Source organism: Lycium barbarum, chromosome 12, assembly GCF_019175385.1.
Source record: "Lycium barbarum isolate Lr01 chromosome 12, ASM1917538v2, whole genome shotgun sequence".
In the NCBI taxonomy this organism is placed as follows: Eukaryota; Viridiplantae; Streptophyta; class Magnoliopsida; order Solanales; family Solanaceae; genus Lycium; species Lycium barbarum.
The window spans coordinates 1,015,999-1,038,242 of record NC_083348.1 but is presented as its reverse complement, the minus strand read 5'-3'; the positions used below and the strand labels follow the sequence as shown (position 1 = coordinate 1,038,242).

Here is a 22,244-nt window from a genome sequence, read left to right as displayed (position 1 = left end):
AAATCGACGGAAATTTCTTCATCGGCCAATCAAATTTTCTTCCTCCTTAAGCATTTTTTCTTGGATGCAGTTTAGACCAAGCCGAATCATCGGTAGGAGTCAAATGGTAATGTGAAAACATTTCTTCTTTCCAAGATTCATTTTTGAAGATAATAACTCATATCTTAGAGTATGTGATGATAATTGAGTAGGAATATTAGTACACTCCTTACTCACAACAACCCCCACATAACATAGAACAAATAACCAATCCCCAAATATTCAAGAACTCTAAAGACTTCATTTTAATCAAAATAGCAAACTACTTTGAACTAAAAAAAGGATGGAAACTTTCAAGAAAAACTCAACTCTAAGCTCAAAATTCAATAAAATTTGTACCTTTAAAGAACAAGAGACTTCATACTGAGCTCAATACTGAAGAAAAAAAAAACAATCTTTTTTTTTTAGAATAATAAGAGAAAGCAAAATGAACCACGCCAATATATAGCAATCAATGAATAAAGAATGTTAACTACTAACCCAATACAAATTACCACTGTCCCGTGAAAGGTAAGAATTGCTTGTCTTTTCTTGTATAACAAAAACTATCCACAACCTTATAGATATTTTGTTTACAAGTGAAAGCAAAAGCAACCAAAAAAAAAAAAAAAAAAAAAAAGCAGGAAAAACCAAGAAAAAATCAAAATTCAAAACCCCATTTTAGAAATGAGAAAAAAGAAAGCAGTGAGCATTAAAATCAAAATTATTAGACTCCAAATTAAAACTGAACTACCAACAATAAAATGCTGACCTCAAAGTTTGGAGCTTAAACAAGAAGACAAAAAAAAAAGAATGGAGTTTAAGCTATAAGAATGAGTGGTTTGTTTTTCACTACCTGTAAAATAAAAAAAAAAAAAAAAAACATTGTGAAGAGAAAAGGAAAATAAAAGAGAGAGAGAAAGGAAACGGAAATGGGAGCTATGGTGTTGAACTCCGACGGCGTGATTTCACCGGAGAAGGCAAAGAGCGATAGAGGGGAGCTCGGAGCTGGCTGCTCTAGTTCACCGGAACTAGAAGCTCCTCGCCGGAGCAGCGAAGAAGATGAAGGGGGCTGACTGGTTTTGGGCTCGCTAGTGGCTGGTCGTAGCTCGTCGGAGCAGTGATGGGAAAGAGGGGAAAGGGAGGCGTTGGTGGTTGCATGGCTGGTTTCGTGGATGTTTGGTGTGACTGGGAGACGAAGAAGGAGGTGTGGTTGCTCGCTGGCTAAGAAAAGGGAAAAAGGAGTGGGCGGAGCATCGCCGGAGCTCGTGGAGGCGGCGGCGGCTAGGGAGAAATGGGGGGAAAATGTTTAGGTTTTTCTTGGATAAAAATCTGATGTTGTGTGTGTGTAAATATATGTAGAAGATGAATGCCCCCTCCCTTTTCTTATAATGCAAAATGGCCCCTTGTTTTGTCCAAAGAATAGAAGATTGCACCCTTTTGTCTCCTCAATGCTTACTTTAATCCTTTTTTTAAAAAAAAAAAAAAATGATGAAACCTTGACTTGATCGGATTTTACTCTGCGTTTAAAAATTAATTACTCTGATTTTCTCTGCACTGTCAGACTGTACTAAAATATAGTTAATTAATACATGTATAAATAATAATGCAAGTATAAAATATAAACATTAATGTCTATGATATGAAAATGTATTGCTATAAAATTAAGAAACAATTATTAATTGCACAAAAAATGGTAGTATTACGCTGTACATGTGCAAAATAATAATTCTTGAAAAATGACAATAAATTGAGAAAATTCCTAAAATAAGGATAATCATCAATAAATTGTTGAAAAAAATGTAAAAATGTGTAAAAAATGTATTTCGTGCTCTTTAACGAATCAGAGCCCTCCAAAACGTTAATTTTAAGCACGTCGAGCCAAAATTAGGTGTCAATAGGGGCAAATACCCTAGTTTTCAACATCAAATTCTTTATTTCAAGTTGAAGTTTAAATGATGGACCAAGTTGTGAAACAAGCATTAATATGCAAATAGTATATCAAAGTTGAGATCATTTTGGGCGTATTCAAAAATTTAAACTTGACGATTGAAAATATCACTAGTGTCTGGAGTGTTGAGAAGTTCCGTCTAATTATTAAAGAACGTGTAGGCCCAAACCACACATGAGACCAAAGTATATTCCTGTAATAGAAAGATGCGTTCTTTTTGGGACAAACCAAAAAAAGAAAATAAGACACTTGAATTGGGACAGAGGAATATATCATTTATACATGATAGAATGTGGAGTAACTAATACTCTACATAAATAACTAAACCTTATATAACTAATCTCGACATAAAATAATACATAAATTCTCTCATAACTAATCATTATGTTACTAATACCTGCATAACTCTGACCAGCTACCAAACGACACCTTAGCTCTACAAAATATCTATCTGTGTTTTCCTTTTTCAAGAATTCAATGTTGAAAAAACCCCACAAAAAAAAATTTAAAAACCCAAAAAACAGATTTAAAGTCTCACCTTTCTGTCCATTTTTCAACAATTTTCAGCTTAATTGAGTCTCAAAATACAATTTTTTTTTTTTCAAGAATTCACATTTTAGGAAAACCCCACAAGAAGAAAACTCCAAAAACAAATTAAAAATCCCCCCTTTAGTCCATTTTCCAACAATTTTCAATTTATTTGATTCTCAAGATACAAATTAAAAATGCTCAATGTATAAAAGTGCAAATGGGGTAGACTGCTGACCAATTTGAATAGTTATCCTCTATAGGCCATTAGTTATTTTACGCTGTAATAGGAAAAGTCACTGAAAATAGCTCTAGAGTCCAAACAGAGCTAGATGTATAGAAATATTACTTGGTTAAATAGAAAATTTTCATTTGACACACAAAAAAAAATGCTCAATGTTTTAATATTTGGGAAAGGTTTTGATCCGATTTGATCAAGGTAATTAAATTAAAAGAGAAAAGAAAGGGAGATGACTTGGGGGGCCCACAGCGCGCGTACACACACCCTCTAATATAATTAGGATAGTTACACACAGCCTCCACGTCAGCAATAAAGGTGCAAAGAATTACGAAAAAAATATTTTAGGGGGTAATAGGACCCCCACAAAGGTAAGGTGTGTCGTAACAATTTCGGGTATATTTCAGGGTAATAGTGCCTTATTCTTTTTCCTTTTTCAAGAGTTAATCATTTTTTTGGGAATATTTTATCACTTTTTTCAAAAATCAATGTTTGGCCATGAAAATTCCAAATACAAATTCAAGTTGTATTTAGAATATGAAAAACAAACAAAACCTTGTTTTTCCCAACTAAACCTTGTTGAAAAAGTACATTTCAACAACAAAATATTATTTTCAAATACTATGGCCAAACACAACTCCAACTTCAAAAATTCCATTTTTTTTTTGGTTTCTATGGCCAAACGCCTACAAAGTCTCACCTTTTGAGTACTTATTTCAAAAAATTTCCTTTTTGAACTTTTTTTTTAAGAATTCACCTGTAAGGAAAATCCCACCAGAAGAAAACTCCAAAAAGAAATTGAAAATCCCACCTTTAAGTACATTTTTCAACAATTTTCAGTTTTATTGAGTCTCAAAATACAAATTTTAAATTTTTTGTTTTCGGGAATTCACCTTTCAGGAAAATCCCACAAGAAGAAAACTCCAAAAACAAATTAAAAATCCCATCTTTAATCTATTTTTCAACAATTTTAATTTTAATTGAGTCTCAAAATACAATTATTTTTTAACTTCTTTTTTCAAGAATTCACATTTTAGGAAAACCCCACAAGAAGAAAACTCCAAAAACAGATTAAAATCTAAAAAAAATATTTCAAGAATAGCATTTGGAGTTGGTATAATAGTTGCTTTTGTTAAATCTGAAAATGCTCCATCCAAACAATGTCTTGATCTGGTTAGTCAACTCAAGTCTTTACTTTTTTTGTTTCGTTTTTATTTTTGTTTTGTTTCTTTCTCACTTGACTTAGTCAAGAGATACTTTCTTTCTTTGAAAAGTCGTGTGGAAAAGTATACTGATGGGCCAAGAATAGCACAGTTGTTAGCTGTAAAGAACTGATCCATGAAAGTATAATTTTCACTACTGCCTACTAATAGTCAAAAACTAATAGATTGACAGCTTAAAGGAAGCAATATTTATGTATTTGTTTTAGTAATAGAACCCCACACAATTAGCATAATCTTGTATGTTGCAGTTTTGGAATCCTTGAATGATTAGTGTTTGAAAATTTGATGTAATTTCTTTGTTTCTATCCTTTGAGAAGTTTGTGGAAAACTAAACAATATGCCAAACTATCTCTGCAGAAAACTTGTTAGAAGTTCCGTAGAAAATATCTCAGCAGTGTGTGTTACACGTAATGAAACCAAATCACACCGTCTTGCTAACACACAATGCAGAGAAATTTTCTGCAGAACCCGCATTGGGTGTTTAGTCGATGACTTCGAAAGTCAAAACGAACACATCAGTAGAGAAAATTAGGACAGATGGAGTATTAATTTGTTAAGTCTTCTCCCCTCTGAAAAGTCATGTAGAACATATGACTAACAAGTGACTGCTCAGGATCCATGGACCACAAGTTTTGTGGTTGTGATGTAGCTCATTTTCTCTCCATTTATGCCAAATTTGGACAAGACAAATATTTTATAATTTCTGGAAATTGACATAACACAAGATAGTACAAATTATTTAGTGCTAGTTGGGGTATATAGCATATGGTATGCTTCGTGTAAAGAAAAACTCTAAATAAGAATAAGAATATTTTAATTTTACATATGAATTTTGTTAGGCTCGAGTTAGATCGATTCTTTTTAATTAAATTTGTATTTATTAGACCTAATTTTTTTTTTTATCATAAAAGGAGTAAAAGATTATTATCGGTGAGATAAGAGCTTTGGAATGAATCGGGTTGGGATTTTTTTAAATTAAATTTGGATATATTAAACTAAAAATAAATAAAATAGTAAAATCTTATTACCCCCGGAAGTTGGATTTTCCAGCATATGTGACTTTTGTGTTAGTAAGGGCAAAATTTTGTGACTTTTGTGTTAGAAAACATAGTGAAATGACTTTGGTGGAAAAAAAGTTGTGTGACCATATGTGAAATTTACCCCCTAAATATGTGCACAATATTTCATTCAATTTTGGTTTCTAATTTTTGTTTTTAACATTAAAAGAATTTATTAGAAGAATCTGTAGAAAACTTTTAAAGTGTGGGTTACGCAAGTCTTTAACAATATTGACCCAAGTCAAGTGAACTGAGGTGTTGATAGAGCTATAAATATGTATGGATTGTGATAATAGATTTTATAAGAAACATTATGTTATTTGCTGTAAAAAAACAAAAGAACACGGCAAGTCTCTTTTTCATTTATTCACTTGTCTGTTTTGTCTTTCTAAGTCAAAGCTTTTCTTCATCATCTTTGCTCTACCAATGAAGCTTTTGCTTTGCTTCAGTTTAAGCAACCCTTTAAAATCTCCGACGTCAACTTTTATTGGTGTGGTACGTCTTTTATCCCGAAAACAACATCTTGGAATGAGAGTAGGGATTGTTGCACTTGGGATGGAGTAACTTGTGACTTGTTAACGGGTCATTTTATCGGCCTAGACCTTAGTTGCAGTAACTTTCTGGAACTATTCATCCCAATAGCAGCCTCTTTCAACTCCATCATCTTCAGAGAATTAACTTTGCTTTCAATAAGTTCAGTTCTTCTTCAATCCCAAGTGACATTGGCTGCTTGAGGAATTTGAGGCATCTCAACCTTTCTAACTCTTACTTTGATGGTAAAATCCCATCAGAAATCTCATATCTTTCCAAGTGGTTTCACTGGGTCTTTCTTGTTATTTAGGTCAACTGCAACTTGACCACAAAACATTTAAAGCACCGCTTCAAAACTTCACAAATCTGAAGGTAGTTTCTCTCTCTGATGCCAATATTTCATCTCTGATACCTATGAATTTGTCTTCGTCATTAAGTACATGGATATTACAGAAACCAATTTGCAAGGTGTTCTGACAGAGAGCTTCTTCTTCTGTCAAACTTGGAAAGGCTCAAATTGGGTTCGAATTTTCTTCTCAAAGGAAATTTACCAAAGATCCGCCCTAGCAACACTCTGTTGGAGTTGAATATTTCATACAAAGGCATCTCTAGTGAGCAACCTGATTCAATTGGCACCTTGAGTTCTCTGGTTCAATTTCTGATTCCATTGGCAACCTAACCCAAATTAGGGAGTTATATTTACATGGTAATCATTTCACTGGCCAGATCCCTAATTCCATTGGCAACCTAACCCAAATTAGGAAGTTAGATTTAGGTTATAATCATTTCACTGGCCAAATTCCTAGTTCCATTGGCAACCTAACCCAACTTAGGGAGTTATATTTACATGGTAATCATTTCAGTGGCGAGATTCCTAATTCCATTGGCAACCTAACCCAAATTAGGGAGTTAGATTTAGGTAATAATCATTTCACTAGCTAGATTCCTAATTCCATTGGCAACCTAACCCAATTAGGGAGTTAAATTTAGGTGCTAATCATTTCAGTGGCCATATTCCTGATGTTTTCTCTAACCTCCAAGAGCTAGTTAAATTGTATCTTTACATTTTAAGCTTGATAGGTCTTGAAAGCTTAAACTTGTGGGGTAGTTCCCTATCTGGTCCACTCCCTAGGAATGCGATCCCTCTTCCATTTTAAGCTTGATAGGTCTTGAAAGCTTAAACTTGTGGGGTAGTTCCCTATCTGGTCCACTCCCTAGGAATGCGAGCATGCTTCAAAAGCTATCGTATTTGGGTTTGTCTGACAACTCACGTATCTGGGTTTGTCTGACAACTCACTGAATGGCATAATACCCTCTTGGGTGTTTAGCCTACCTTCCTTAAATACATTGAGTCTCGATCATAATCAATTCAGTAGAGTGGCTGATGAGCTCAAAATAAACCCAACATTAGAGCGTTTGGATTTAAGTTATAATCAACTCAGTGATCCTTTTCTTCAATCACTTGAGAATCTCATTAACCTATTCATCCTTGACCTTTCATCAAATAACATGGATGCGGGAATAAATATCACTTTTCCTAGACTAGCATATTTGGTCTTATCATCTTGTGAACTGAAGGCTTTTCCAAACTTGAGAAATTCAACAACACTTTTGTTCATGGATCTTTCTAACAATAAGATTCATGGTCCAATCCCTTATTGGTTTAGCGGCATGAGGTGGGACTCATTGGAGTACCTAAACCTTTCTCATAATTCACTTACAGGACACATAAAACAACTTCATCACCCTGCTCTATAGTATCTTGATCTTAAATTTAACTTCCTTCAGGGTCAGTTACCTTCTTCTATCTGTAAGTTGAAAAAACTTATATTACTGATTTATCACACAATTACTTCAGTGAATCAGTTCCACATTGCTTGGGAAGCATGGTTGGGCTAGGGGATCTTGATTTGAGGAAGAATAATTTCAGTAGGAGTCTTCCACCATTATATAGGCAGAGCACTTCATTGACGAACATTGTCTTGAATGGTAATCATTTTGAAGGACCTCTCCCTGTGTCGTCGCTCAACTGTATTGGTTTAGAAGTCCTTGATATGGGAAATAACGCTATAGATGACACATTTCCAGCTTGGCTTGGAACTCTTGAAGAGCTACAAGTTCTTATATTAAAGTCGAACACGTTCCATGGACCTATAAGTACTAGGCAGAAGTTTTGCTTTCCCAAGTTGCTGATTTTCGATCTCTCTCATAATGAGTTCAGTGGCTCACTGCCTTCAGGAGTTTTTCGAAACTTCAAAGCAATGACAAAATGTAACACTACATAAATTTGGGTTGGGCATAAATGTGTTAAATGAGTGTTAACGTGACATTTTATCCATATGGAGTCTCATAGGTATGAGTTTGGGTGGAAATAGTTGGATTGGAATCAAGACAGATAGTGAGGTGCTTAAGATTAGATAGAATCGGCTAAGTTTTCAATATGTCTGACTTCCAGCCAGATTTTGTGTAAATCCTTTGAGAATTTGAGAAAACTCAAAACATGAAAGTTGTAGCTCTTTGAAATATATTTCCAATGGTATACTGTGGAACCCAAACGAACCTATGAGTAAAACGTTATGACCATTTTACTAACCTGCATTTCGCAGGATCATCCTGTGGTTGATCTCGCGTTTCACAGGATTGAATACCAAAAATCATGCCCCTCTGACATGTCGTGCGTCAGGACTACTTTTCACGAGTTAAATGCGTGATTCACGGGATGTGTCACGCGCCTTGCTCGTCCATAAAAACCTCCAGAACGTGAAATTTTGTTAAACCTTCATTCTACTTCATCTTTGGCCGACTTTTTGAAGAGAAAATACCATAGAACTTCCCCAAACCTTTGATTTGGGGGAGTGGTTGGGGGTGGGGTGGTGCATGGTTGCGGAAGTAGTTGGGGGATGGGTGGTGCAGAAAATCAAAAAAAAAAAAATCAAAACTTTTTTTCAAAACAAAATTAATTTTTTTTTGGGAGGGGTGAGGGTGGTGGGAGTGGTCGGGGTTTGGTGGTTGATGGAATGCACTTGTGGACTGATTTTCCCTACTTTCATTAGGAAAGTCATTTTCCTCATTTTTGAGGAACTTGTTTTCCAAAAGAAAATGTTTTTCAAATTTTTTGACCAAACAACCATGAGAATATTGGAAAACATTTTCCGGATGTTTTCCTCCATACCGAACACACCCTAAATGTGTGTATCATGAACAATAAAATCTGAAAGGGAGGAGTACAAGCTCAAATTGATGAACAAATTAGCCTATTTAGATGACTTGATTCTTTTATGTAAAATTATTACATATCAACTAAACCTGTAAAGCTGAACAGTTGTACAGTTAGAGAGTAGATCCAAATAAAATATATAGTTGTAAGCAAGAATACTATTTTGCCATGTAATATGAGAGACAATGTACACACTTTGAGTTGTTTGTTCCGAGAAGCGAGCAACTTCAGTTTTAGATTTGGTACAAGAACACGAGACTTGTAAGATATATTGCATATGACTAAATAATTATAATTGAACTTATAAGTATTTCTTCCGGTCTCAATTTATATGATACCATTTGATTGAGATCAAATTAATTTAAATGCAAAAATGTAACTTTTTTTTTTAACTGACTAAAAAATAAAATATTGCACATAAATCGAAATAGACAGAATTTTATTATTTTATATTTACATGTTATCCCTTAAATACAAACCCCTTATAAATAGCAAGCAGTAACTTGAAATTGAACTTGTACAAATGGAAAACAGTAATATTACCTTCTGCTGAGCAAACCACGTCAAACGAAAGGAAGTAGCATAACAGTTTTTCATGGAGACAAAATGAAGAACCAACGAATATTAAGGTATTTTGGCATTGTGTTGTGCCTTTTTATAAGATGAAAAAGGAATATGAAAGGCTATACTGAGTTAACTGGATGTTGAAATATGAAAAGATTATTTGCACAGTAATAGCCCACAATAGTTATTGCAGATGAAACTGTTTTCAAGATTCAATCCAGCAGAAATTATTCTATTAATAGAAGATATATTTAAGGGTAAAATGGTCAGTCACTTTTTAATGGGTATTTTCGTAATCTAACTTTAACATTAGGTACTTTCCACTGTTAGTATAACTAGTTCTGGGCATGTGCGTTGCACGTGTGGCCCATGTTTATTTTGAACAATTTATAGACATTACATGAAGACATTTGTGTTAAGTAATAAAAAACATAACTGCACAAATTAGCAGCTCTATTTGCGGAACATTCTGGGTGTTTTATTGTCATTAAAACGATAATGTTAAAATCTGAATGTGTGCAATAAGCAATAGAAAATGTTGCTGCAAAAATTTGAAGATCAATTTGACGAATATGCAGTGTGCATTTAATGAGTTACTGATCAGTGCTTAGGTGTGTCGTTGTTCTCTAAACCTGAAAATTGTAACCATTGAATTTAGTTAGGGTTGGCCGATAAGTAAGTAGTGAATTTTTTGTGGTATTAGGTGTAAACATGTTATATGAGTGTATCATACCCAAGACTTCCTTCTAGACGATGTTCTTTGTGTATGTCCCGCTTCGATGTTTTGGCTGCTCTGTCAAGACCAGAACTTTGTTTGTTGACATTGATATCCCTCTTGAAAGTGCAACGTACAATTGGCCATGCGAGAATACACGTTGGGGAAAATACAAGCCAACGTTGGGAATTGTTTGACCTTGCGCTTTATTTATTGTCATTGCAAAGCAAAGTCGTATTGGAAACTGCTTCCTAATGAATTTGAAAGGATATCCTTCATTTTCTGGGGGGTGACAGTTGAATTCATGGAAGGAACACATGCTTAGTTGCGCAATGGCCACTTGTAATTTCTGTATGCAAGATATTCTTGTCGAAGCCTATACATATCAGTCTTGTGCCATTGCACAACCTGTTTGAAGGGTCTAAATTCCTTAGTAGCATGATTGGTGCATTCTCCTTCTGAACTAACCTGTAGAAAAAAGGAAACGTTAAATTATATTCCTTTGTAACTGCATCTTTGGTATTATAATATGTATTCTATTTGTCTGAACACCTATGTGTTGGGAGACCATTTGGTGTTAAAGTATTTATATTATTCTTCTTGATAATAGTTGTTGGTGTCATCATCTGCAGAGTCAAAACTAATGACGTTTTGCTTTCACCCGGCAACATTGTTATCAAATTCTCATTTAGTTTATCAACATGCTCATTTCTGCTTGCTAGGATACCCCGCTCTGTTACATATTTTGCAGCACTTGCATTTTCTTGCAGCGATGGGGATATTTTGATTATTAAGCTTTGTTCAGCGTTTCCATCACTACCATACTTGACCGTCAATTGTTCTGGGAGGCGGATCAAATTGTCTCTTATTGTTGGCTGTTCTCCGTTACCAACACGAAGTAAGAAGTCACTAAATGTTGGATCAGTTCTTGCTCTCATATTTCTGGTAAACTGGATCTTTCCCATCAAAGGCCAGAGATATGAATTCACTAAGCTTGCGTTAACAGTTTCTGCTCTTGTAGATTTTGGGACAACAGGTAATACCTGACGGAAATCTCCTCCAAAAACCATGACTTTCCCGGCAAAAGGCTTATCAATGTCCATTATATCTCTAAAGCTCCTGTCAACTGTTTCTATTGTTTGCCGCTTGGCCATTGGCACTTCATCCCATATAAGTAGTTTTGCTTTTCTAATCAATTTTGCAGCACCACTTTGTTTTGACATATTTGTCATGGATGATTCATTTGTTTGAAGGGGAATCTCAAACCTTGAGTGAGCTGTACGTCCTCCCGGTAAATTGAAGCTGCTACGCCACTGGATGTTGTTGCCAAGGCAATCATACATCTTGATCTAACGTTGGCCAGCAATGCATGGTACAAGAATGTTTTTCCAGTTCCTCCGGGTCCATCGACAAAGAATAATTCAGCCCTTCCACAATCCACCACCCGCAATATTATTTTGAAAGCATGCTCTTGTTCAGGATTTAGACTTGATTGTGCGTCAAAATCTTCTTCGGTATTTGCTCGGACATTTCTTCAGCCACTTCTCTACATTCTGATGGGGCAACTTCGGCCAACTATTGCTAAAGGAGAGGTAGGTCATATATGTTGATGCTTGTGCCCATACTTCCCAAATAATAATTAATATCCTGTAGCGTACATTGAAGTATCGCGTTGGGTGAGTTGTTATGTATCCTGCTAAAGTCCTCAGACATATCCTTAAAATAAGTGTCCCATAGTTTTCTGACATCGGTTGTGTTACAGTGAACCAGAATTGTTGCAAACAAACTTCGTAGGGTTGATGGCATTTTGAGTAGAACAGCCTCTCCCAAGCATTCTGATATGCTGTTGTCCGATTCTAATAACCGTCTTTCTTTGGCTGCTTCTTTAAAGGTCACACATTGCCTTCCGCAGACAGTGAGTAAGTCCTCGAATGATAATGGTCCTCTTACATGGTTTAATAATAACCGCTCAATACCTTTCGCCTTCCTTAGGATTAGCCGCAATATGTAATGAATGTTAATAAGTTAGTTTAATGGTAGATGTTGTGTATAAAGGTACACAGTGGTACTATATGCCTTACCAGTTGCAATGCGACCAATTACAGATCTTGTTTTTCTTGTTGTCCAAGCCTTTCCCTTTGGATTCCACACATAGTACTTAGGGAATTCTCTATAACGGTATGTATGTGCTTCAAGGTCTTTGGAGCACATCTTGAAATACTCGGTCAGTATGGTTTGCCTGATGCCATCCCACGCGATGATGTTTTGCAAATTTTGCTTCTTCCAATAAAACACTACATATTGTTAAACAGTTAAATATTGTATATCTAGCTTTGTTGTATCTATTTTTGAAACAACTATTCGGCAACCAAAAATGATATCACATAAATTATTTGTGTAGTGTCACTGAATAATAAACATTGGAAGTTACAAAGGAGAAAATAAACTTCCCTGTTAATTTACATCTGTAATGCTTTCTCCAAAAAATCATGTATGCGGTTCTATTGAAGTATTTCTAGTGCACATGAAACTCATAGCTCAGTGCATCATTTTTAATTTTCACATTGAAGTGGGGATTTAGGTAACAATTGTCAATTAACTCAAGAGACTTAACTTGAACTTCTGAAGACAGTGGATAAAGCTCTACTCGACTTACTATCCTAATCAAATATATATGTTAATTTTGTATGCCGGTTATGTGCAAACGGAACCAACATTTTCATTATATGGGCCAACATAATCATTCTTTGAGTCTAGCAGAAGACGTAGACAAAACGTGAGAATCCATACACTTTTAATTTTTATTCAATTGCCCATGCACTTTAACTTTAATGAAAATCACATGCTTAAGTTATGGTATGTGTCAAAATATATACAAATTAATTGAAGATAGAATTTCATAATAATAGAAAGACTTCACCAGGAATTTAAGCATATGTATTTGCATATATTGTTGGAGTTAATTAGTTTCAAGGCACACCAAGCATTAGCATAAAAGTAATCCCATCCCAATTAAAGGAAGCCTATGCCAATTTACCAACCAAAGTAGGATAAGTTTGTGATTGCGTGCTTTTAAAACTACTTGTATTTGGGGGAAAAGTGGCCAAGCATTGGCTAGGAAATTTCAAGGAATGCTTTTTGTTGCTGGTGACTTGGTGACTGTATTGGGAAAATCTCTCCCAGATGATAATAGCTTTGCATTATGTGTTTATAGATATTATAACTTCATCCGTTCAGGCAAATGAACAGATTCTGTCACTATTAGACATTGAATACTTTCGTTTTGATTTATTCCTTCAAATCAAATAGCACAAATTTGAATAACCGAGGTTGTGAATAACGTTTGCTCTAACTAATATGAATAATCAAGGGTATGAACATGCCGTAATTATGGAATGAAAGTAGAGGACTTCTAATTATAGACCTTTACCTAAAGAAAATATGTCTATTTAATTAGATATTTTTAATAAATTTTGATTTTTATGAATCTCCATATTTGTGCCGCATAAATATGTGTACCTGAGTGTTTTCCAGGGAGATGTAGTTGTAGGTTGATGACTGGAGGTTGCATTTCACTCAAGTTGAATTCATAAATTCTCCAGAGAGCTTCGGGAGGGGAAACCCACCGGGCATCTTGGAAAGTTTGTATCTCAGCAATTATTTTTTCTCCATTATCGGACTCAACATAAACGGCACACCTATCATGACCTTTATATATATATATATATATATATATTTGTAAAGATGCTTTATTGCTTTTACTCCAGAGCAGACCTCGACATTAATGTGACAATTGTATCTTGTAAGCAAGTAAAGGCTATAAGGCACAACCCATTAGTTATTCATTTCCATTCCGCGGGCACTCTCTGTCCTTCCATCACTTCTTCTTTTGTTAATAGGATATCCATCCTTTGAATTGACTTGTTGCTGATAGGGCGGGGATAATGATATTTGCATTGGCCCTCTTGCATGCATGGATTTGTTGGGCGCTTGTTCCCACATGGACCATGCATCATATGCTTAACTACTAATTCATGCAATATGGGATATTGAGATTTGTCAGGAATCTCTGCAAAAATAAACTAGTCGTACTGATCTGCAGATTTAATCTTGTCGCCTTCCTTTAGTATGAGCAAAAGGTGTACGTGTGGTAGTCCTCGTTTTTGGAATTCTACCACGAATACATGTGCCGAAACAATTCCAAATATTCCTTTCTTGAAAATTTGGTCTTCAACTTCGCTCTAAATACTCTTGTCACCAAGTCGGGTCTATCTTGAGGAGTTTGACCGGCGCTTTGTTCTCGTTGGATCTCAACCCAATCAGGATTACATGTCATTGTTATGAAAATATCAGGTCTTCGAAAATGCTGAACCAAAGCCATTGCGTCCATATACCGCCTTCGCATATCTCTTAGGCCCCCAACAAAAAATGTTGGAAGTAGTATTCTTTGACCAATTTTATCTCCTCTGTATTCTCCTGCCATGACGCTATCAACAATACCTTGATAAATCTTCTTCTAAAATTTGATTGTTCATTTCTGAAATATTCAAGCCTGGTTGTTTCAAGTTTTATGTACATGTCAACCGCAAATTGTTGTAGTAATCTTCCACATAGCAGTATTATGGTCCTCTCTCCTTCCCGTACTTGTAACTTATAACAGTAATACTCTCTACAGGAAACCGCGCCTTTTGTCTCTCGGTGCACATCTACAAGTGGTAGTATATTATTAAAATAGTATGTTAGTTATAATATTTTAATAAAAGAAAAGTGTAAGTTTCTGCAATTAATAAACGTATGGCCTATTCTCAGATGTGTTTTGTATTTAGATATATGTATGTTGAAGTTGTATTGGCTTGTCTTTACATTCCAGCAGTTTTTTGATTCTCTCTGATCCTCATTATTTTTCGACAATGTCATTTTGTAAGCGTAGTTTGAAATATACCAACAAACCACACATTTATACCCCGCCAATTTAATCATTAGTGTAGGAAATCAATCCGTGATTTGTATTGATGTATGAAAGTCATTATATACAAAGTAGGTATCTCCCTATCAGAATGATACTAGGCTAAATTATAGGACCTAATTACTATACATAAGGAAGATAATATTTACAATATTTACATAGACTATTACATAGTCTATCACACCCCCGCAGTCGAAGCGGGAGGTTGTCGTACGCTTAGACTGTCCCTGAAATCATCAAAGAGCACGCGCGGAAGACCTTTAGTGAAGATATCTGCGATCTGGTAACGGGACGGGACGTGAAGAACACGAACTTCTCCACGAGCAACTTTCTCACGTACGAAATGTATGTCCATCTCAATATGTTTAGTGCGTTGGTGCTGAACTGGATTACCTGATAGGTATATGGCACTAACATTATCACAATAAACCAATGTAGCTGTCCGGATGGGACAACGGAGCTCCAAAAGAAGGTTGCGAAGCCAACAGGACTCAGACACGACATTAGCGACGCCATGGTATTCGGCCTCGGCACTCGACTTAGACATAGTAGGTTGCCGTTTGGATGACCATGAGAGGAGATTATCTCCAAGGAAGACACAGTAACCTGATGTGGATCGGCGAGTGTCTGGACAACCACCCCAATCTGCATTTGTATAAGAAACAAGAGAGGCAATGGAGGATTTGTACAGATGGAGACCAAACTCAATAGTACCTTGAATGTATCGGACTATGCGTTTAAGAGCATGCATATGTGCAACCTTTGGATCATGCATGTGAAGGCATACTTGTTGAACTGCATAGGAGATGTCTGGTCTTGTGAATGTAAGGTACTGCAACGCGCCGGCCAACTTACGATATTGGGTGGGATCATCGCAAGGAGGCCCGGCCGTGGCACCAAGTTTGGCTTTGGTGTCGACCGGTGTCTGACTTGGCTTACAGGCAGTCATGCCCGCACGTTCTATAATATCTGCTGCATAATTTTTCTGAGAGAAAAACATGCCGTGTGAAGTCCGGGTAACAGCGATACCCATAAAATAGCTTAGAGGGCCCAAATCCTTCATAGCAAATTCGGCACTAAGCAGAGACATGATGGATTTTCTGAGAGCATCTGAGGAAGCTGTGAGAATAATATCATCAACATATAGCAGAATGTAAGCAATGTCAGAACCTCGACAATAAATAAAGAGAGAGTGATCAGATCAGCTATGTGAAAAACCAATAGTGGAGACATAGTCTGCAAAGCATTGGAACCATGCACGGGGAGCTTGCTTAAGTCCGTACAACGATTTCTTCAAGAGACAAACATGATGTGGATGCTTTGGATCCTTAAACCCAATAGGCTGATGCATATAAACAATCTCATTAAGATTACCGTGTAGGAAAGCATTCTTGACGTCCAACTGATGAATGGGCCAAGAGTGTGCAAGTGCAGTGCTCAAGACAACGCGAATAGTAGCCGGTTTGACAACCGGACTGAAAGTCTCGTCGCAGCCAACTCCAACCTGTTGAGACCTGCCATCACAGACAAGACGGGCTTTGTGCCTCTCAAAAGAACCATCAGATTTTTTTTTATGACGAAAAATCCACATAGAACGAATAAGATTCACATCAGTAGGACGTGGAACCAACTCCCACGTCTTATTACTAATTAGAGCATTATATTCATCAACCATGGCAGCTTTCCAATTGTGGTCATTTAGAGCACTGACAGGATTTCGTGGGATAGGCGAGATGGAGAGAGTGCTAGAAGTATTTAAGTTGAACGGTTGTTTGGGCTTAAAAATCCCATGTTGGCTTCTAGTGACCATGCGGGTGGGCTGCTGGGCAGTCATGGGTGGGGCAGTGGGGGGTAGGGGCTGTGGGGCTGTGGGGAGAGGGCTGCTGGGCAGTCACGGGTGGAGCAGCGGGGGGGAAGGGCTGCTCGGCAGTGGGGGGAGGGGCTGGACCGAGGGAACAACGAGTGGAGGAGGCTGTGACAGAAAATGCAGGGTATATGGAGAAATTCCATGGTCCAAAAAATCATAAGAAGTTGGGGTTGGTGAGTGTAATTTGGAGAAGGGAAATTGAGTTTCCTCAAAGATGACATGTCTTGAGATGATGATTTTGTTGGTGGATAAATCATAACATTTATATCCTCTATGATTCAACGGATAACCCAAAAATACACACGGGGTGAATCTTGCTTGTAACTTATGAATAGTTGTAGATGGGAAAAATGGATAGCATAGACACCCAAAAACCCGGAGATGAGAATAGGATGGGGTTCGTTGATAGAGAACTTGCGTTGGTGATTTATACCCAAGGACTTTGGTGGGAAGTACATTAAGGAGGTATGTGGCCATTTGGAGAGCATGATGCCAAAAAGAGGGGGGCATGGAAGAGTGGACAAGGAGAGTGCGCACTATGTTGTTAATGGATTTAATTTTTCTTTCCGCTTTGCCGTTTTGAGGAGAGGTATGGGGGCAAGAAAATCGGAAATTTAAACCAATTGAGGCGCAAAAAGATTGAAAATGCCTATTGGCGAACTCCCGCCCATTATCAAATTGAATGTTTTTAATGTCTCTTTCGAATTGAGTCCGTATTAATGCCTTAAAAGATAGAAAAGTGGAATAGACTTGGGACTTGTTAGAGATTGGGAAAGTCCAAAGAAAATTACTATAATCATCAAGAAAGAAAACATAATAGCGGTGCCCATTAGAACTTAAAACAGGAGATGTCCATAAATCACTATGAATGTTATCAAACGGCATAGTAGTAAATGACAATGAATCATAAAATGGAAATTTAACATGTTTCCCCAAAGGACAAGAGGTACAAAAAGAAGTTCGGGCCCTATTACATTCAACTAAGGCATTACTACGAAGAGAACTAAGGATAGCATTTCCCGGATGGCCGAGTCGGGAATGCCACAAGCTAGGTGATGCGGCAATGAAGGTGGATGGTGGAGTGGTCCATTTTGTGGAAATGATAGGATACAATTCCCCGGTGCTCTCACATCTCATTAGGCGGCTCCCCGTCGGTAAATCCTTCATAGAAAACCCAAGAGGATCAAACTCAACAGAAACATTATTGTCCTTAGTGAATTTACGTACGAAAATAAGGTTTTTGATGAGTTTTGGAGCATGCAAGACATTTCAGAGACGTAATTGAGGATTGGGTGGGGGTAGGGATGCATGACCATAGCCTCGAATTGGAATAGTGCTACCATTACCAACAATGATTCCAGAATTATTGCTCAAATTAAAATAAGACGTGAGAGTACCTGAGTTGGCAGTCATGTGGGAAGTCGCTCCGGTGTCCATATACCAATTATCATCCGGTTGATGCATGGACAGAGTGTGCATGGCTGCCTCCACGTCTGTCGGAGTGTACCTAGAATAGGTCGGACCATGCATGGAATAGGCCTGCTGAGGTCGTGGACCCGCACCGAGAATGCCGTTGCCGGGCCGCGATTTGGTGAGACGCTGCTGCCACTGTCTCGTCGGATACGGGCAGAGGGGCATTGGCCACTGCTGGGGCGGCCAGGCAGGCCAGTAGTATCCCCCTGCCGGTGGCTGTCCCATCGGCCACTGGCCGTTGCTAGTCTGTCCGCTGCCGCCACGACCGGATTTCCCACGGTTGTTGTTGTTGTTCCCCTTTCCCTTGTTCCTGTTAGAATTCCTGCCACGATTATTATCACGACGGTTAGTTGAATTATTGTTACCGCCAGGTGGCGGGGAGGGAGTATCATTATCAACAAGTAGAGCCGCGAGACTGGAATCGCGGGCACGTTCCTTGGCAGCTGTGTCTTCGAGCTTGAGTCTGGAGCACACTTCAGAGAAAGAGGGCAGCACATCCTTCTGCTGGATGGTGGTGACAAAGTGTGCATATGTCTCGGGTAAGCCTGCAAGGAGGTGTAAGACCAAACGTTGGTCGGACACCGGCGACCCCACGTTGGCAAGCTGGTCCGCGAGAGACTTGAGCCTATTATAATAGGCCATAACCGAGCCGAAGTCGGCCATTTTTGTGGTGGTGAATTCAGTTTCAAGGTACGCTGCCCTTGAGTGCTTGTTATCTTGGAAAAGTTGAGCAACTCGATTCCAAGCCTTCTCTGCAACATCATCCGCCACGAGAATAGAGGTAAGAATATCATGGGATACGGTGGCGTATATCCATTAAAGGACCACCGCATCTAGCCGTTTCCAGAGCGGAAGGTTAGCCGCCTTTGTTGCGTTGTACGCGGTGAGTTCAGTGGTGTCAGTTGGTGGTATGATGTGTTCAAGTACGGAGTGGACGCGGGCTAGAACTTTGAATAGTGTCGCCCATTCGTGATAATGGCCGGTTTCCATGTCTAGAGTGATTGGGATTAAAGATTTCACATTCGTGACGGTTAAAGCAGAATGGAAATTTTTGTTGTCAGCCATTGAAGAGAGAAGAGGGAGGAGGAAGGGGTGGCGGCTACGGCTAAGGTTAGGAGAGAAGAGGGAGGTGGACGGCTAGGGTTTAGGAAGCTAGGGTTTTTAGGAGAAACCTAGTTTGATACCATGTAGGAAATCAATCCGTGATTTGTATTGATGTATGAAAGTCATTATATACAAAGTAGGTATCTCCCTATCAGAATGATAAAAAAAAAAAAGGGCAGCCCGGTGCACTAAGCTCCCGCTATGCGCGGGGTCCGGGGAAGGGCCGGACCACAAGGGTCTAATTGTACGCAGCCTTACCTTGCATTTCTGCAAGAGGCTGTTTCCACGGCTCGAACCCGTGACCTCCTGGTCACATGGCAGCAACTTTACCAGTTACGCCAAGGCTCCCCTTCAGAATGATACTAGGCTAAATTATAGGACCTAATTACTATACATAAGGAAGAGAATATTTACAATATTTACATAGACTATTACATAGTCTATCATTTATAAAGTAAATACAAAGTGGAGATGTGTTAACAGTTTTTGTGGGGCAGTAAGCAAGAAACCTGTTTGAAGCATTAAAACACTAATTAAATCAAAATAGAAAATGAGCTAACAGTTTGTAAATGTAAGTTTTAAGAGAATTGACCAGTTAATGGCTAAAAGTAGCAAGGAAATCCAAACCAAAATATGCCAACAATTAATGTGAACAACCAGAGACAGTACATCAGAACTTGTACAATTCAACTGACTAGTTAAAGGATTCAGAATAATCTCATATATTTGTAAGAAGAAATCTGAATCAATCACAATGCGCAATCCCCTAATACAACAAACCTTCGTAGCAATACATGCAGCTACAGTTACGTCAAAGAGGATTTTTCTACTTTCTACAATCCATACTTCTATATTCAGTACGTATTTCTAATTTCAAAAATACGATTGTAACAGGTAAATTTTCTCTATGATTCAACAGAATGCATAATCTTTTAGAAAAGCATAATTCACCTGACAGTTCAAAGAGAAACCACAACCTTTAGGTTAAAATGAAATTTAGTTTTTTCAACTCAGCAGAGCGACACAAGCAGCAAATATATAGAAACAACATAAAAAACAATTCAAATGACTTGTTGAGCAGACCGGTAGAATCAAATATGCAGGAATCATCCATATAGCTAAAAATCGTATCAAAGGCAACAACAAACAACATTCTATCCACGAAAATAGACAGTCACAACATGCAATCCCTTTCCAACAAAAAAAATACAGACATCACCAAAATAAGAACTGAAAGAAGTGCCATTCGCTCTACCCCAATTAAAGTGACCTTTCGTATTTCGAGAATCAAACTTCTAAATTCACATATTTGAAAATTGCATAAAGATCTCTTGTGTTTAAAATCAGTACCACAAACACAAAGCCAAGGTTTCCCAGATTTTGTGACGTGAGTTCTCTAGTCCCCTTTGGCGGCAAAAACAAAAGAAGCAGAAAATTGAAGTAAGAAATTAATAGTTGTGGCATACATACCTGAAGAAAGTGCATCTGGGGGAGAGAAATAGGATAATGGACAAAGACATCTTATGGTGGACATTTATATAGAGCAGCAAAGAATGTGAAAAGGTTGTGAGCAGAAATTAATACATGGGAAGATGAATAGAAATAATTAGTACTATAAATTAAGTAATATACAATACTCTTAATAAAGATTTCAAAGCACAGGTGTTTGACATGGCTGAAACTGAATACAAAATTTAAGGAGAAGGCAGTACAGAACAGAACAATATTGTTTCAGATGCCACATGAAACAGCTTTGGAGCATTTTCTTTGGTTAATCAAATGGGTTTAATGATTGAATTAGTGTAAAAAGGTAGAAAGAGGGGAGCAATTTCAGGAGAACAAATTAATGAGAATAATGAGAGAGGAGAGAAGCATGAGGAACTTGGTACACTATTGAATTATTTGAAGAACCTGTCAATAAGAGTCTAACTAAGGACTGAACGTGAGAGAGAGTACTATTAATTAAGGACTGAACGTAAGTGAGAGTATTACATAAGGACTGAATGAATGTGATTGGATTTTACTATAAGGAATTTAATAATTGTCATCAATGTAATTATAATATTACTATTTAGTGTATATTAAATTAGATGTTTTATATTTTATTACATTTTAATTAATAATTAAATTACATTAGGGGCAAAAGCATACCTTTGAAGTTGGGAGCTTCTCACTTTTAATAATATATGATTCTACAAGACTTTTCAGAGACTAAACAAACTAATACTCCCTCTATCCTAATGTTCTCCAATGATGTGTTCGTTTCGACTTTTGAGGTCTCGACTAAACACCCAACACGAGTTCTGCAGAAAATTTCTCTGCATTGTGCGTTAGCAAGACGGTGTGACTTGGTCTCATTACGTATAACACACGCTGCTGAGATATTTTCTACAGAGCTTCAAACAAATTTTCTGCATAGACGGTTTGGCATATTATTTAGTTTTCCACAGACTTCACGAAGGATAGAGACGAAGAAATTACATCAAATTTCCGAGCATTGATCATTCAAGGATTCCAGAACCGTGACATATAAAATTATGCTAATCGTGTTGTGGGGCACTATTTCTAACACAAATACAAAAATATTGCTTCCTTTAAGCTCCCTATCAGTTAGGTTTTAACAATTAGTAGGCAGTGCTGATGACCGTGGAGTAAGAATTTGAGATATTATACTTTCAAGGATCAGTTCTTTACAACTAATTGAACTCTGCTATTCTTGGCCCATCAACATCTCTTCTACTGTCTTCCAAGTTTTCCACAATAGTTCTTTTCAAAGAGAGAAACTATGAGC

The 22,244-nt window shown here is 37.3% G+C and overlaps 2 protein-coding genes across 4 annotated transcripts; one reads left to right on the top strand and one right to left on the bottom strand.

The window, feature by feature from the left end:
* The first annotated feature begins 1,141 nt into the window (after window positions 1-1,141).
* On the top strand, window positions 1,142-7,832 carry LOC132622017 (receptor-like protein 43). Its single transcript, XM_060336523.1, has 7 exons — window positions 1,142-1,225; window positions 5,410-5,576; window positions 5,659-5,792; window positions 5,985-6,196; window positions 6,274-6,466; window positions 7,336-7,357; window positions 7,406-7,832. The coding sequence occupies exons 1-7, from the start codon at window positions 1,142-1,144 to the stop codon at window positions 7,830-7,832; spliced, it is 1,239 nt and encodes a 412-aa protein (XP_060192506.1).
* A 1,576-nt stretch (window positions 7,833-9,408) lies between these two features.
* Window positions 9,409-21,570, bottom strand: LOC132623363 (uncharacterized). 3 transcript variants are annotated; one of them, XR_009576210.1, is made up of 5 exons: window positions 20,924-21,570; window positions 13,563-14,749; window positions 12,125-12,337; window positions 10,062-12,030; window positions 9,409-9,960 (listed from the first exon to the last, which is right to left on the bottom strand). XR_009576210.1 is itself a non-coding variant. In XM_060338115.1 (4 exons), the coding sequence occupies exon 4, from the start codon at window positions 11,384-11,386 to the stop codon at window positions 10,580-10,582; it is 807 nt and encodes a 268-aa protein (XP_060194098.1). In that variant the 5' UTR covers window positions 11,387-12,030; window positions 12,125-12,337; window positions 13,563-14,749; window positions 20,924-21,570; the 3' UTR covers window positions 9,409-10,579. The 3 variants fall into 3 exon arrangements, 1 of the variants encoding a protein (XP_060194098.1); XR_009576209.1 differs by having other exon boundaries at window positions 9,409-10,511; window positions 20,924-21,568; XM_060338115.1 differs by having other exon boundaries at window positions 9,409-12,030.
* Between the last annotated feature and the right edge of the window lie 674 nt (window positions 21,571-22,244).